We start from the raw sequence: 13,386 nt of genomic DNA, 5'->3' as shown, positions 1-13,386 counted from the left end.
ACTGACAGCAGGGAAACAGAAGGATAAATTAAACTTGTGACGAAAGTCTCAAGGCCGGTTTTAAAGCATGCGAAGTCTGGCCAGCCCTTCAGGGTCTGAGACAGCGTCCCAGAGAGATTATGGTGAACCATTTTGATGATCTCTCCCTGCATGCCCTTGTCCTCCTGTTCCTTCCATTTCACACCCAATCCACGGGCCTCCGGCTGATAGGATGTCCCAATACTGAGGTCTTTCCCATACATCGCATTGCAGACCAAGTCAGGGCACTAAACCTGAATCTTTACCCGACTCTGGCAGCTGTACCTTATCACAATTTTCAACCTAATAATCCTATCTATATGTTTTCTTTCATGTTATATGCAGATATGCCACTCCCAAATGTAAATAAAAAGCTATTCTGCAGTGGCTATCTGCACATAGAGAACACAAGAGTTACAAGTCGAAGCTGGCTGAAATTAGGGCTCTGTTTGACAAAATCCAACTGTATTCATTCTTTACATCTTTTGGTCAGACTGCAATAAGTAGGAGAGCCATTCTTCTTAAATATGATGATCATAGATATGATGTCATTCTTAATATTGGTTAAATAATGTATGGTTTAATAACTCATCTGTTAGGACTAAACTTATGCAATTCCATATGCATAAGGTAAACAATTCAGACTTTCTTTCGTAATGTTCAAACAGCTGAAAACCAAGTTGGGAGTTTTGAAATCAAGATGAAGAAGCTCACTATTAGCTGGTAAGTGCTTAAAGCCGATAAGATCAATGACATAGGCTTCAATTAAATAACTTTAATCAAATAATGATGCAATATTGAAGACATATATATATGTATGTTTATTAAGTTATCAAAGTAAGTAGTACTTTCTTGACAATCTAGATGAATCCCATGCTGTGCACATTGCTTGGTAACACGTGGGAACATTAAACATGTTCATCTAAGTTCATGTAAACGAGTATGTGAAGCACTGCATCGTGTAATATGAAATGAGTGTTGTAATATTGAATTATTATCACAGACCAAGCACATGACTGACCCTCATTGTTCTATCAACCATAGCCACTACCTCCCAGATGGTGTGCTACTTCACCAACTGGTCCCAGTACAGACCGAACCAGGGGAAGTATACACCACAGAACCTAGACCCGTTCCTCTGCACCCATCTGATTTATGCCTTCTCTATCATCAACAACAAGAATGAGCTGGTGACTTATAAATGGAATGACGATGTACTCTACAAGTCTTTCAATGGTCTGAAGACAAAGTAAGTACTGTATTCAATTGATCACTTTTGTACCCGCAGAACAAAGTTTGAATTAGGTGTACACTAAATGATGAATCTTGGCACTCTGCTGACTCTATGACAAGCTTCAAGGTTGCACATTGTAAAAACATAACTACTGTTCCATAACTACTTCCAAGGAATCCTGAGCTGAAGAGTCTCCTCGCGGTTGGAGGTTGGAACTTTGGCTCAACCCAGTGAGTCCTTCTTGCATATGTTCTTCTTCTCTAGGTCTAAGGCCGGTTTATAAAAAAACAGTTATTGCTGAGTGATTCACTTTTAGGTAAAAAATGGCAATTTAATGGTTCTGTTCCTTTCTCCTACAAGCAGTATCACCTAGGCCTACCTACATTATTTTAAAGTCCTACTTAAGATTGAAGAATTGGAGGAGGAAACATGTTATTCACGCATATCAACCATCCAGGTTCTCCATCATGGTGTCCAACGCAGACAACCGTCAGACATTCATCCATTCATCCATTCATCCATTCATCCATTAAGTTCTTGAGCGCTCATGGCTTTGATGGTTTGGACCTGGACTGGGAGTACCCTGGGTCTCGTGGAAGTCCTCCAGAGGACAAGAAGAGGTTCACTCTGCTCTGCAAAGTGGGCTCAAGGTGGTATCAGTGAAGAGATCAGTCAGAAGTTCCAGAAGTTCAGTCAGTTGTTCATTAATTTAATTTTATGTATATACAGGAACTTGTGGCTGCCTATGCATCTGAGGCATGCATCTGAGGCAGCTGCCACCGCCACACTGCAGGGAAAGGAACCATTGATGCTTGATATGAGATCGCTGAGATTGCCAAGTACAGTACCCCCCGAACACTTGCTCAACCCTTTCAGTTTTACTTGTTAGCAATCAGATATTTTTTACATTTTAATGCTATGTGCACCCCTAGGTCACTGGACTTCATCAACATCATGACCTATGACTTCCATGGAACCTGGGAGCGTGTCACTGGCCACAACAGCCCACTCTTCCGTGGTGCCCAGGACAAGGGTGACCTCATCTACTTCAACACTGTGAGAAGGGAAATGCCCACATGTCCATCATTTACATGACCAGGTCATCAAACAGGTTATTCTTACCCTACTGTTCCTAATAATTCCAGGACTATGCCATGGAGTACTGGGGGGGACCAAGGTACCCCAGTGGAGATGCTGCATATGGGTTTTGCTTCGTATGGTCGCACCTTCCGCCTGACATCGTCTAACACCGGTATTGGAGCCCCTGCCAGCGGCACTGCTGCAGCCGGGCCCTACAGCCATGAGGCTGGCTTCTGGGCCTACTACGAGGTGAGGGGTCTGGGTGGTTAGTATCAACCAGTCTAAAGGTCAGAAAGTGGGCCAACACAGTCGAATGACAGATCGTTGACATATTTGCCAGATCTGGACCTTCGTGAATGGCGCCAAAGTTCAGTGGATTGATGATCAGAAGGTTCCTTCAAGAACAGCGAGTGGGTTGGTTTTGATAACAGGGAGAGCTAGGAGGTCAAGGTAAGCATCAAAATCCTCACAATCATAACACTGTGATATTGAATACAGGAATATTCAGACGTGTCCCTTATTTGAATATTAATAATTATAATCAACTAAATTATCAGGTAAATTACATGAAATACAACAAGTTTGGAGGTGCTTTGTGTGTACCCTGGATCTAGATGACTTCAACGGAGAGTTTTGTGGAGAGGGAAGCCACCCTTTGCTGTCACATCTACGCAAACTCACCAACAATGGGATTTCCAGCCCGCTTCACCTCCACATGCAGTTGATGGTAAATATTTGCATTTTTTAAACTACATTCACGTCCCCCAGTGCCATCTACCACAGCCAAACCAGTGGTCACCACTTTTAAGCCAACAACCACCGCCAAACCAGTTGGTCGCACTCTTAAGCCAACAATTCCAAAGATCACCACTACCACCGTTCCGTCTACTAAGAAGACCCGTCCTATCCCTATGGAATATACGCCAACCCGGGGGACAGAACATCCTTCTTCACCTGCTTTTTGCTGCTGTTATTTCACAACAGAAAGTATACTTTTCAACTTTATTTATCTTAGTAGTGGTTTTAATCACACAGGAACAGGGGCAACCTGGTCTCACAGGAATCCGTGAAATGACTACGGACAAATAACTCGAAATCCGTGGCCACGGAATTCGCTCCAATGCGAGTTAATGACGCTGATGTTCCGTGGCTCACACACGGATCCCCGTTTCAACGAGCGAGTCAACCACGGGGGCTTAACTCAAAACCCGGGGTGGTCTCACTGAAACACTTAAATTGTCCTTGTTGTGTCCACGGAAGTTGCTCCAATGCAAGTAAATTACAATGATATTCCTTGGCACACACAGATTCCCGTTTCAATCTGTGTGTGTGCTCCCGTTTCAATCTGTGTGTGCGCCACATTTGACCACAGTGGGGGCTTAACTCAAAATCCGTGGTGGTCTGACGGAATCACCTCAATTGTCCGTGATGTGGCCACGGAATTTGCTCCAATGCAAGTAAATGACACTGTTATTCCGTGGCTCACACACGGATATCGGCGTGTTTCCGGTATGTGGCCACAGATTTTGAGTTAAGCGTCCGACTGTAGTCATTTCACGGATTCCTGTGAGACCATGTTGAACAGCGGATGCCCGTGCACTTGTCCCATACACCAGAGATGGGGGGACTCGAGTCGCCAGTTTTGCGACTTGTGACTTGCTTGACCAACACTAACGAAAGACTTGACTTGACTTTGACTTGCCCCTTCCTGACTTGTGACTTGACTTGACTTGAGTCATGTGACTTGCCAAGTCATTGCAGTCTTGTTCAATATTTTAAATAATAATAATAAAAAAAATATTAGATGAACATTGTTTTATTGTGCGCGAGAGCTCCTGACCTGCAACCTGGCAACCCCTCTTCCACGTAACGTGACATTCCTGCATGAGTCTAGTGAGTGAACATCAGCAGAGATGGAAGGCGCTCCGACCAACATCCCGAAAATAATCAATTTTGGCTATAAAGATTACACAAAATAAAAGAGGAGCGACATGCAAAATCTACAATGTCAAAATTACGGATTTGCCAAGCACCACGTCGAATTTCATCCGACATTTCAGGACAGCACATAAAGAAAGGTGAGTAACATGCAAACCTAGATGGATTAACGTCCTTGATTGTCATTTTGCTACTTGGCTGCTGACATTAGTGAGAGTACTAGTAGGCTAGTTGTTATTGATGATTTTACTTAAAACCTAAAAAATATATATCTGAAATTGCAAATCTGGTGAAAAGTAGCTGCTATTCTCGAAGCGCTAGCTAGCTGTAACACCAGAACTGACTAGCTAGTTGCTAAATATCAATGCATGCACGCCTCTAATGAGGTTACACGGAATCAAAACTTTTTTTGCGTTTTCATCCCTGAGCTTGAACACTAAAACTGCATGCCTAGAATATAATGAGGCTATACGGAATAAAAACTTCATTTTCAAATGTTATGACTACTTTGTAGGCAGTGATGGCAAGCTCCCACATCATCCTCTGGTTTGCTCTCTTGCTTCGCTAGGCATGCATGCATAGATAGATACTTAGCAGGCGGTGTTCAAGCTTATGGATGCAGACACGTGTAGAGAGAAAGGCAGAGGACGAGGGAGCACATTTAAGGAGGCACTAAATCATGATTTCACATATCAGGGGTGCAAACCTGTCACAGTTTTTAAGCCAAAATAGGTAATTTGTGTGATTCATATAGATCTGTAATAGATCGGGGGGGAGGCATTTTCAAAAAACTTTAAGGTAATGTGGAACGTTGATACACTGCAAGAACGTTTGGCTATGTAACGATGGCTATCCTGCTAATGTCAGACAGTTCTCTGACAGACGCCTCGCAAATCATATTAACCATTTTTGCTGGTTAGTGGTTACAATAACGGTGTTAACGGACAGTGCAGTGTATTTCTCGGTCACTCTGGAAAATCTTAGGCGCATTGGTCGCCCATTATGTATTTATCACTTCACTGGATTGGAAGTCCACTTTCCAGGCTCTCGCACGCCCCCTTCAGTGAGGCAGAGGTTACGTTTGCCTTCCCTATGTGCTTTTTCACTGCGGTTTTATGACAGATCAGCAAGACTAAATACCATACATGCATTTGCATACCTGAGCTTAAACACCAAAACTGACTAGTGTGCCTTCTAAATATCTATGCATGCATGCAATGAGGCTATTGGGAATTAAAATCTTACTTTCAGATGTTATGACTACTTTGTAGGCAGTAATGGCAAGCTGTGGAGTGAATACATGAGTTTAAAATGTTTCTTTTCTCCCCCCTCTGTCCCAAATGTTTAGATATGAAGAATACCTGCACTCTAAAGCAGCTCCAACGCAAGACTCAAGCCAGCCGCAGATATCCCAGTTTGTCACAAGCAGCAAGCAACAGTATACGTCAAGCCATCCCCAGCAGAACGCCATCACACGTTCAGTACTTTCAGACCTGGTAATTGATTGCAACTTGCCCTTGTCCATCATAGAGCACCCAGGTTTTCGGCGCTTCTTGTCTGTTGTTGACACAAGGTACAGCCCTGTAAGCCGAAGAACTCTTACATCAAAATTGGATGGCGCAGTGCTGGAAAAGCAAACAAAATTAAAGAATAGTCTTGCAAATGTTGAAGATATATCAGTTACAGTTGACATATGGTCAGATCGCAAGATGCGGGGCTTCTTAGGAATTACTGCCCACTGGTTGGATGATGGAGAAAGTGGAATAGTCCTGAAATCCGCTTTGCTGGCTTGTAATAGGTTCAGCGGTTCCCATACAGGGGAAAGAATTTGTGAGGAATTCGAGCAAATATGTGAGGAGTACCAGATCAAGAGAAAGCTATTGCACATTATATGTGATAATGCTGCAAATATGAGAAAAGCATTCAGCACTTGTTTTCCACAACATGGAGGCGAAGAGGATGAAGAGGAGGAAGGAGTTGAGGGCGATGACATGTGGACAGACTTGCCAGTTGAAGACCAAGAGAGGGTGGATCTTTTTCTCCAAACTAAAGCTCAGACAAGACAGCAGTGTTTTGCCCACACGCTGCAGTTAGTTGTGGGGGACGGCTTAAAAGACACCAAAATAGCTAATGCAGCTCTTGCGAAGGCCTGCAAATTGAGCAGCTTACTCCACAGCAGTACTTCTTTCAAGGACATTTTTGAGAGAGAGTTTGGGCAATCTGGCATTCCCTTCAGTTGTCACACGTTGGAACTCAACGCTTAGGCAATTGAAAGCAGTCCTGAAATGTGACGCCATGAAGCTCACAGCCATTCTTCAAGAGTCTGGACACAAAGAGACAGCATTCACATCAAGAGAATGGAGTCAAATTCAAGAGTTGGTGCGTGTCCTTGAGCCTTTTGCCGAGGCCACCGACCTCACTCAAGGTGAAAAAATGGTAACTATAAGTGCAGTGGCCCCCTGTGTCCTCTCCCTCAACCACCACCTGGAAAACTTAAAAGGCACTTTGTGCTACTTGGGGGGCTTCATCAAAACCTTACAGACATCTCCTCAAAGGAGGTTCAAGGGGATCTTCGTAAATGTGAAGATGGCAGAAAACTCATCATCTGATAGCCAGCCATTGCCCTTCTCTGACCCACTGTATCTGAAGGCAGCCATGCTGGATCCTTCTTTTGGCAGCATGTGGGTGACACATGATGTTTTGGTCGATGACAACACTAAGGAGGAGGTGTTAAAGATGATCAAAGGTATGTTATAGCTTTACAGTAAATACATGTCAAGTTAACCCATGCATGTTATAGACATCATCATATGATTTGGTGATTAAGCAATATTGTTTTTGCTTTTGCTCAAGACTTCATTCTGAAAGATGCAGTGAAAGTCGGCCCAACAACCCCACGCGTAGAAGAGGAGGAAGAGGTCCAGGAGACAGAGCCTCAGTCAAGCCTCTTTGCGTCCTACCATAGCAAGAGACAAAAGAAGGATTCAGCTTCAACGCCTCATATGCAGCTCACACACTTCTTGGAGATTTGTAGTGGACAGGACTGCCTCCACTTCTGGACACTAAACAAGCACACCCTTCCGTCTCTCTTCATGGTTGTGGTAAGACTGTTGCATGTTCCTGCATCCAGTGCCCCGGTTGAACGTGTGTTTAGCCATGGCGGGGTGATCATGAGACCCCATCGGTCACAACTCAGTGCAAAAGTTTTGACAAATTTGATTTTTTGCAAGTGTAATGGCCATTTGTAATGGCTCACAACTGTCAGTTGTTCGGATGAACATGTTCTGATGTTCACCCCCTCTCTCTCTCTCTCTCTCTCTCTCTCTCTCTCTCTCTCTCTCTCTCTCTCTCTCTCTCTCTCTCTCTCTCTCTCTCTCTCTCTCTCTCTCTCTCTCACACAAACACACACACACATCACACACACACAAATAAAAAGCTGTTTGAGATTCATTCATGTTGAGCTGATTCATTACGTAACTTATCTTCTTACATTTAAAAAAAAATGACTCTTATATAAATACAGACATTTGAAAAAAACGAATTTGATAATGACTTGACTTGACTTGACTTGACTTGATGATGAGACTTGACTTGACTTGCGTGACTAAAGCTGTGCTTGGACTTGACTTGCTTGATCCTCCTTACTGACGACTTGGACTTACTTGAGACTTGAGGGCTAAGACTTGCATGTATGGGACTTACTCCCATCTCTGCCATACACTCATAAGGTCATTGTTTGCTGTAACATGCTCGTCACAATCCTCACTTGGAAATGCCTGTCGCAACCAACAGGAGCCAGTATCTGGGCTGGGTGGTTTACTCCTTCTATCTGGCAGCCAGCTCCAATAGGTTTATGGGATTGATTCCCTGCCTTTTCCATAAGCATTAGCCAATAGATAATTGTCTTTAGATTGGCTACAACAGACGGTACCTAGGTCATTGAACAAGCATTACATGATTGCAAACGTAATCTACAGCAAATACAACAAGAAATGACAATACAACTCTGATAAAAATAAGAATAAGATTCTACATGTATCTATAATTGAAGAAATTATTCAAAAAATAATAATGAATATATAACACAATTGTACACCTTTGTCTGGGTATTAGTGTAGAGAGTGTACTGCTCTGGCTCACACAGAGTTATTGTTTTCTTCTATATTTAAACTTGGTTTCATTAGTATATGAGAAAGTATATTGCAAAGCAATGCTGTTTAGTTTTTTCCATGCTCATTGCTACATTTTTAAGTGAACAACTATTGCTATAACCAGGGATTGTATTTAAACACATTTTAAAAAGTTAGAAGAATAAAATGACAAAATGTGGAGTATTAGTGGATGATTTATCAGACTCGTGGGCCAGGGGAGGCTGCACACATTTGACGTTTGGACAATCAATGCTCGAAGGTTAGACTAACCCTCACCACACGCACAGAGAGGGCTCTGACATGCCTTGAGGAAACAACTGCCCTGACCGAGATTCCAACTCTGTGATAAACCAGGTTTCGACAACATCTAGCAGTTTCTTGGTGGACGGAGGAGTCCAGTAAAGCCACCCAGCTGGCATGTGGACTGCTACAGACACCTAGTCCAAAGGCCTTTTGATAATGTGACTAATATAATGATAAATAAATAAAACATCTCAGGAAATCAATAAGAGAAATCTCCCTGCTTAATCTTAAGAAGACAATAAAGCAGATTCGATCGGGGGGCCACCTCCACCTACCTAGTTGGCTGCCCCACTCCACCAAGGTGGGGGCCACCCTCCACGTAGTTGGCTGCCACACTCCACCAAGGTGGGGGCCACCCTCCACCTAGTTGGCTGCCGCACTCAACCTAGTTGGCTGCCACATTCCACCTAGGTAGCCTTGGCTTGGCTCCTCCAGACAAAGTGTTGCCATGCAAGAGACCTCCCAAAGTGTGTGGAAATGGCTGGTTTAAGCTGTGTACATGTGCATCCTCACCCATCCCCACAGCCCAATCAGTCTGACACGGGCCTCGTGAGGCTGCTTAAACCAGTCATCATCCACTCAAACTCCACATATCCCCAACACCAAGTTGAGGCTGGGGATAATCTCCAGCCGAAGCATACTCCCCCCTAACCCCCCATCAAGAATACATTCAGTTGGACTCTGAACTGGGTTACCATACCCCACTTAAGCAACAGACCTTTTAAAGTTGCATATTTAAAATAAGAAAAACAAGCCTGAACCCCATTGTCCCCACACCTGGTCAGGGAGACCCGCCACGCCACCCTTCCCCTCCATCCTGGAGTGCGAAGGCCTGGACTGCTGCTTGGCCTGGCGGAGGAGTCGCTGGACATGGCATTGCAGGGCTGTCTGGATGGGCCGGTTGGAGGTCAAACCGCTTGGCCACGGCGGTAGCTCCACAGGGGCCTTGAGCAGCCTTCAGTAAGCCAAGGATGATGTCTGGTTTAAGCGGCCTCACCTGACATGGGCCAGGCGAGACCGCTTAAACCAGCCATCATCCAGACTCGTCAAAGTGCTTATGGCCTGACTCTGACCCTGGCTCCATAATTACCACGGTTACTATGTTCCACTAAATAAACAACTGTAAAATAAACAAGGACTGTAATGTAGATCAACGGTCGTGCTGAGTTTAAATAACAAAGAAGTAATCAATCATGGATGGAAAATATATGAATTGCTAAACTATCAGTCTTGGCACGCAATCAGACGTTCGGTTGAATCAGTGAATGATAAAAGTCTAGCTCTGATTACATTTGAGCTGCAAGCTGGAAATACCTTATACATGTATGTATAAGCAAATACATTCTTGCAGACTGATTCATTCTTTAATTAATACCTAAAATACTACAGAAGCAATTTGCTGTGTATGCATACTACTAAACAGTGTAATTAATTAAGTGGCATCTTAGGACTGTGCACTCTCTTATCAGTGGTTTTTACATATTTTTATGAGCCCTGCCCTTGCCAAAAAAGTCTTCAGTCTGCTGCTCTGGATAAACTATAAAAGGAGGCAAGCTCCTCCGGTATTTTAGTTTTCTTTGATGAAGCTCCTGAGGTAAGCTTTGCTTTGACAGAAATAAGAATGGATCAAACAGTGCCTCTGTATATGCTCTTGATATAGAGGTTATACGCCGATTGATGTGAATCTTTTCTTACAGACACATTTCAAAGTCTTGATATTTTACTTCAAGATGACCAGGCTGACACTACTTGCAGGTAATTACCAAATGATCGATTGTATCCATTGATTAATTGAATTGAATACGTGTTCTTTACCTTATATTCATATGTTTCAATTCTCTTAGGCGTATGCCTGGTGCTGTGCCAGATTGGTAAGCTATGACAAGTACACTCACACCAGTGATCTCATGCATAGAATCAGATGGTAATGTATGCTTAAATCTTCCCTTGTGTCACCCATGCAGCAACGGCCGATCAGATGGTGTGCTACTTCACCAACTGGTCCCAGTACAGACCCAATGAGGGCAAGTACCTGCCAAAAGACGTGGACCCCTTCCTCTGCACCACCCTCATCTACGCCTTCGCCATGATCAACAGCAACCATGAGCTGATCACCTACGAGTGGAACGACGATGTCCTCTACAAGGCCTTCAATGACTTGAAGACCAAGTAAGTGATGGCATGTTTTTGAAGACCCAACCCAAGCCCCATTCAGAACCCTGCTCGTATAGAATTGGAGTATTGAATCGGTGACTCATAGCCATTGACACGTATTTCCTGTCCTCAGGAATCCTCATCTGAAGACTCTGCTGGCTGTCGGTGGATGGAACTTTGGTTCAAGACAGTACGTTGCCCTTTCCTCTAAAGTCCCCCTAAATAAGGAGCTTATCATTGCATCATTTCAGTATAGGTTCTGAGGCATGACACCAGTAATCCTCTGTTGAATGCAGGTTCTCCCTCACGGTGTCGAACGCAGCCAACCGTCAGAAGTTTGCACAGTCATCCATTAAGTTCTTGAGAACCTTTGGTTTTGATGGTTTGGACCTGGACTGGGAGTACCCGGGATCCCGTGGAAGTCCTCCAGAGGACAGGGAAAAGTTCACTCTGCTTTGTAGGGTGGGTAACCATTTACTTCATTACACTTTCCTGATATATAGGTTAACAGTTCCTGCTATAGGGAACTACAATCTATCTCTTATTTCCTTGTAGTTTAATTTGATATATCATTTGATTACGTGAATGCATTTCCAGGAACTTGTGGCTGCCTACGCAGCTGAGGCCGCTGCCACCGGTAACAACCAGCTCATGCTGACTGCTGCTGTGTCTGCAGGGAAAGGAACCATTGATGCTGGATATGAGATCGCTGAGATTGCCAAGTCAGTTTTCTGGTTTTCATAGCATGCCTTTAAAACTGTATTTCTGGGCAAACTATCTTTTTAAACATTAACACCCTTACTCCCCCATCAGGGAGTTGGACTTCATCAATGTAATGACCTATGACTTCCATGGAACCTGGGAGAAGTTCACTGGCCACAACAGCCCCCTCTTCCGTGGTTCCCAGGACAAAGGCGACCTCATCTACTTCAACACTGTAAGGGGGACATGATTGACAATAGGGAAAGTTACTTAAAGGTTGTATCAGTGATTCTAGGCCGAAACATAAATGATCACATCCATCTGTTCTTTCCTCACGATCCGCTAGCTGCCCGCCCCGTAAGCAGGCCGTCAAATAACGCGTCTCTGTAGGCAGCCTATGATCGCACACAAAAACAAATGGTACTGCCAACCACTAAAAACCAAACTAAATAGTATTCCAACTAATGACTGACAAGGGGTGGGTGTTGCGGGGTTTTGCACTACGTTCATGATAGTTTTTACTGGATGCACGAAACGCAGAAGGGGGGGCCGAAGCGGGCTCTGTTTGTTTGGGATCTCGCCTCAAAACCGACAGAAATGACGTCACCCAACATTGCTGATACAACCTTTAACATTGACTGTAGCACAACCACAGTCAATCCCCTAATATTTTATTTTCAATCCCATGCAAGGACTACGCAATGAAGTACTGGAGGGACCAAGGTACACCAGTGGAGAAGCTACATATGGGTTTTGCTACGTATGGTCGCACCTTCCGCCTGACATCGTCTAACACCGGTATCGGAGCCCCTGCCAGCGGCCCTGCTTCAGCCGGACCCTACTCCCGTGAGGCTGGCTTCTGGGCCTACTACGAGGTGAGGGGTCCGGGTCGACAGTAGCAGCCAGTCTAAAGGTCAGAAAAAATGGACCAACACAGTGAATGGAGATTGGTTACCTCTTTCAGATCTGCACCTTCCTGAAGGGCGCCACATTGGAATGGATTGAAGACCAGAAAGTCCCCTATGCTCACAAGAACAATGAGTGGGTGGGATTCGATACCAGGGAGAGCTATGAGACGAAGGTAGGCATGGGAGAAGCACTACATAATGTAGAACGAGATCACATAGGTGTACTGAATATAAAATACAAAACATTCTATCACACAATGGAAATAAATCAAAATAGTCAAGTCAGTATCAAAAGCATAATTATCTTCACCATTCCTCAGGTCCGCTACATGCAAGAGCAGAAGTTTGGCGGGGCCTTTGTGTGGGCCCTGGATCTGGACGACTTTAATGGACATTTCTGTGGAGAGGGAATCCACCCTCTGCTGTCACATCTCCGCACTCTCCTCGATATTGGTATACGTCATGATTTCTTTTAACCTTTATATATGTTTTCAATAAAAAGTATTAAAAATATATTTCATGCAATATTTATGCATATTTGCTAATACCACTAACTGTTCATTCTTTTTTTGCCATTCAGAGTTGCCTCCCCTGCCCCCGACCACAACCCGTGACCCCAACAAACCCACCCCGACTACCACAGCCACCACCACAACCACCACCACCCACGCGCCAGGATCAGGCTTCTGTAACGGAAAGCCCGATGGCCTGTATCCCCACGAAGAGGACAGAAACCTGTTCTACATGTGTGCACATGGAATCACTCACGTCCGCGCGTGTGGAACTGGCTCCGTCTATGATGAAAAATGCAAGTGCTGCGTCTGGCCTTGAAATAGGGATGACTCTGAAAACAATACATTCTCAAGCTATTGAATGGCGTTCATTCTTTGTTGCAGTG

The 13,386-nt window shown here is 44.2% G+C and overlaps 2 protein-coding genes and 1 pseudogene across 2 annotated transcripts; all 3 read left to right on the top strand.

Annotated features, from left to right (window-relative positions):
• The first annotated feature begins 1,071 nt into the window (after positions 1 to 1,071).
• On the top strand, positions 1,072 to 2,904 carry LOC130394427 (acidic mammalian chitinase-like; annotated as a pseudogene).
• Positions 2,905 to 5,320: 2,416 nt separating this feature from the next.
• Positions 5,321 to 7,622, top strand: LOC130394260 (uncharacterized). The gene is made up of 2 exons (XM_056604767.1): positions 5,321 to 7,016; positions 7,124 to 7,622. The coding sequence occupies exon 1, from the start codon at positions 5,611 to 5,613 to the stop codon at positions 6,532 to 6,534; it is 924 nt and encodes a 307-aa protein (XP_056460742.1). The 5' UTR covers positions 5,321 to 5,610; the 3' UTR covers positions 6,535 to 7,016; positions 7,124 to 7,622.
• A 2,765-nt stretch (positions 7,623 to 10,387) lies between these two features.
• Positions 10,388 to 13,386, top strand: LOC130393868 (acidic mammalian chitinase-like). Its single transcript, XM_056604655.1, has 11 exons — positions 10,388 to 10,479; positions 10,569 to 10,595; positions 10,689 to 10,893; positions 11,012 to 11,068; positions 11,175 to 11,340; positions 11,476 to 11,600; positions 11,692 to 11,815; positions 12,273 to 12,455; positions 12,545 to 12,661; positions 12,809 to 12,941; positions 13,069 to 13,386. Exons 1-11 carry the CDS (start codon positions 10,455 to 10,457, stop codon positions 13,317 to 13,319), a joined length of 1,413 nt encoding a protein of 470 aa, XP_056460630.1. The 5' UTR covers positions 10,388 to 10,454; the 3' UTR covers positions 13,320 to 13,386.

This window comes from Gadus chalcogrammus, chromosome 1 (assembly GCF_026213295.1).
Source record: "Gadus chalcogrammus isolate NIFS_2021 chromosome 1, NIFS_Gcha_1.0, whole genome shotgun sequence".
In the NCBI taxonomy this organism is placed as follows: domain Eukaryota; kingdom Metazoa; phylum Chordata; class Actinopteri; order Gadiformes; family Gadidae; genus Gadus; species Gadus chalcogrammus.
This window is presented reverse-complemented; position numbering and strand designations above follow the sequence as displayed.

Excerpts from the sequence above, each read along its gene's own strand:
- LOC130394260 (XM_056604767.1), top strand. The coding sequence starts at position 5,611 with ATGTTTAGATATGAAGAATACCTGCACTCTAAAGCAGCTCCAACGCAA.
- LOC130393868 (XM_056604655.1), top strand. The coding sequence starts at position 10,455 with ATGACCAGGCTGACACTACTTGCAG. Across the intron at positions 10,480-10,568 it reads CAGGCTGACACTACTTGCAG|GCGTATGCCTGGTGCTGTGC; the intron begins GTAATTACCAAA and ends CAATTCTCTTAG. Across the intron at positions 11,601-11,691 it reads GAGATCGCTGAGATTGCCAA|GGAGTTGGACTTCATCAATG; the intron begins GTCAGTTTTCTG and ends CTCCCCCATCAG.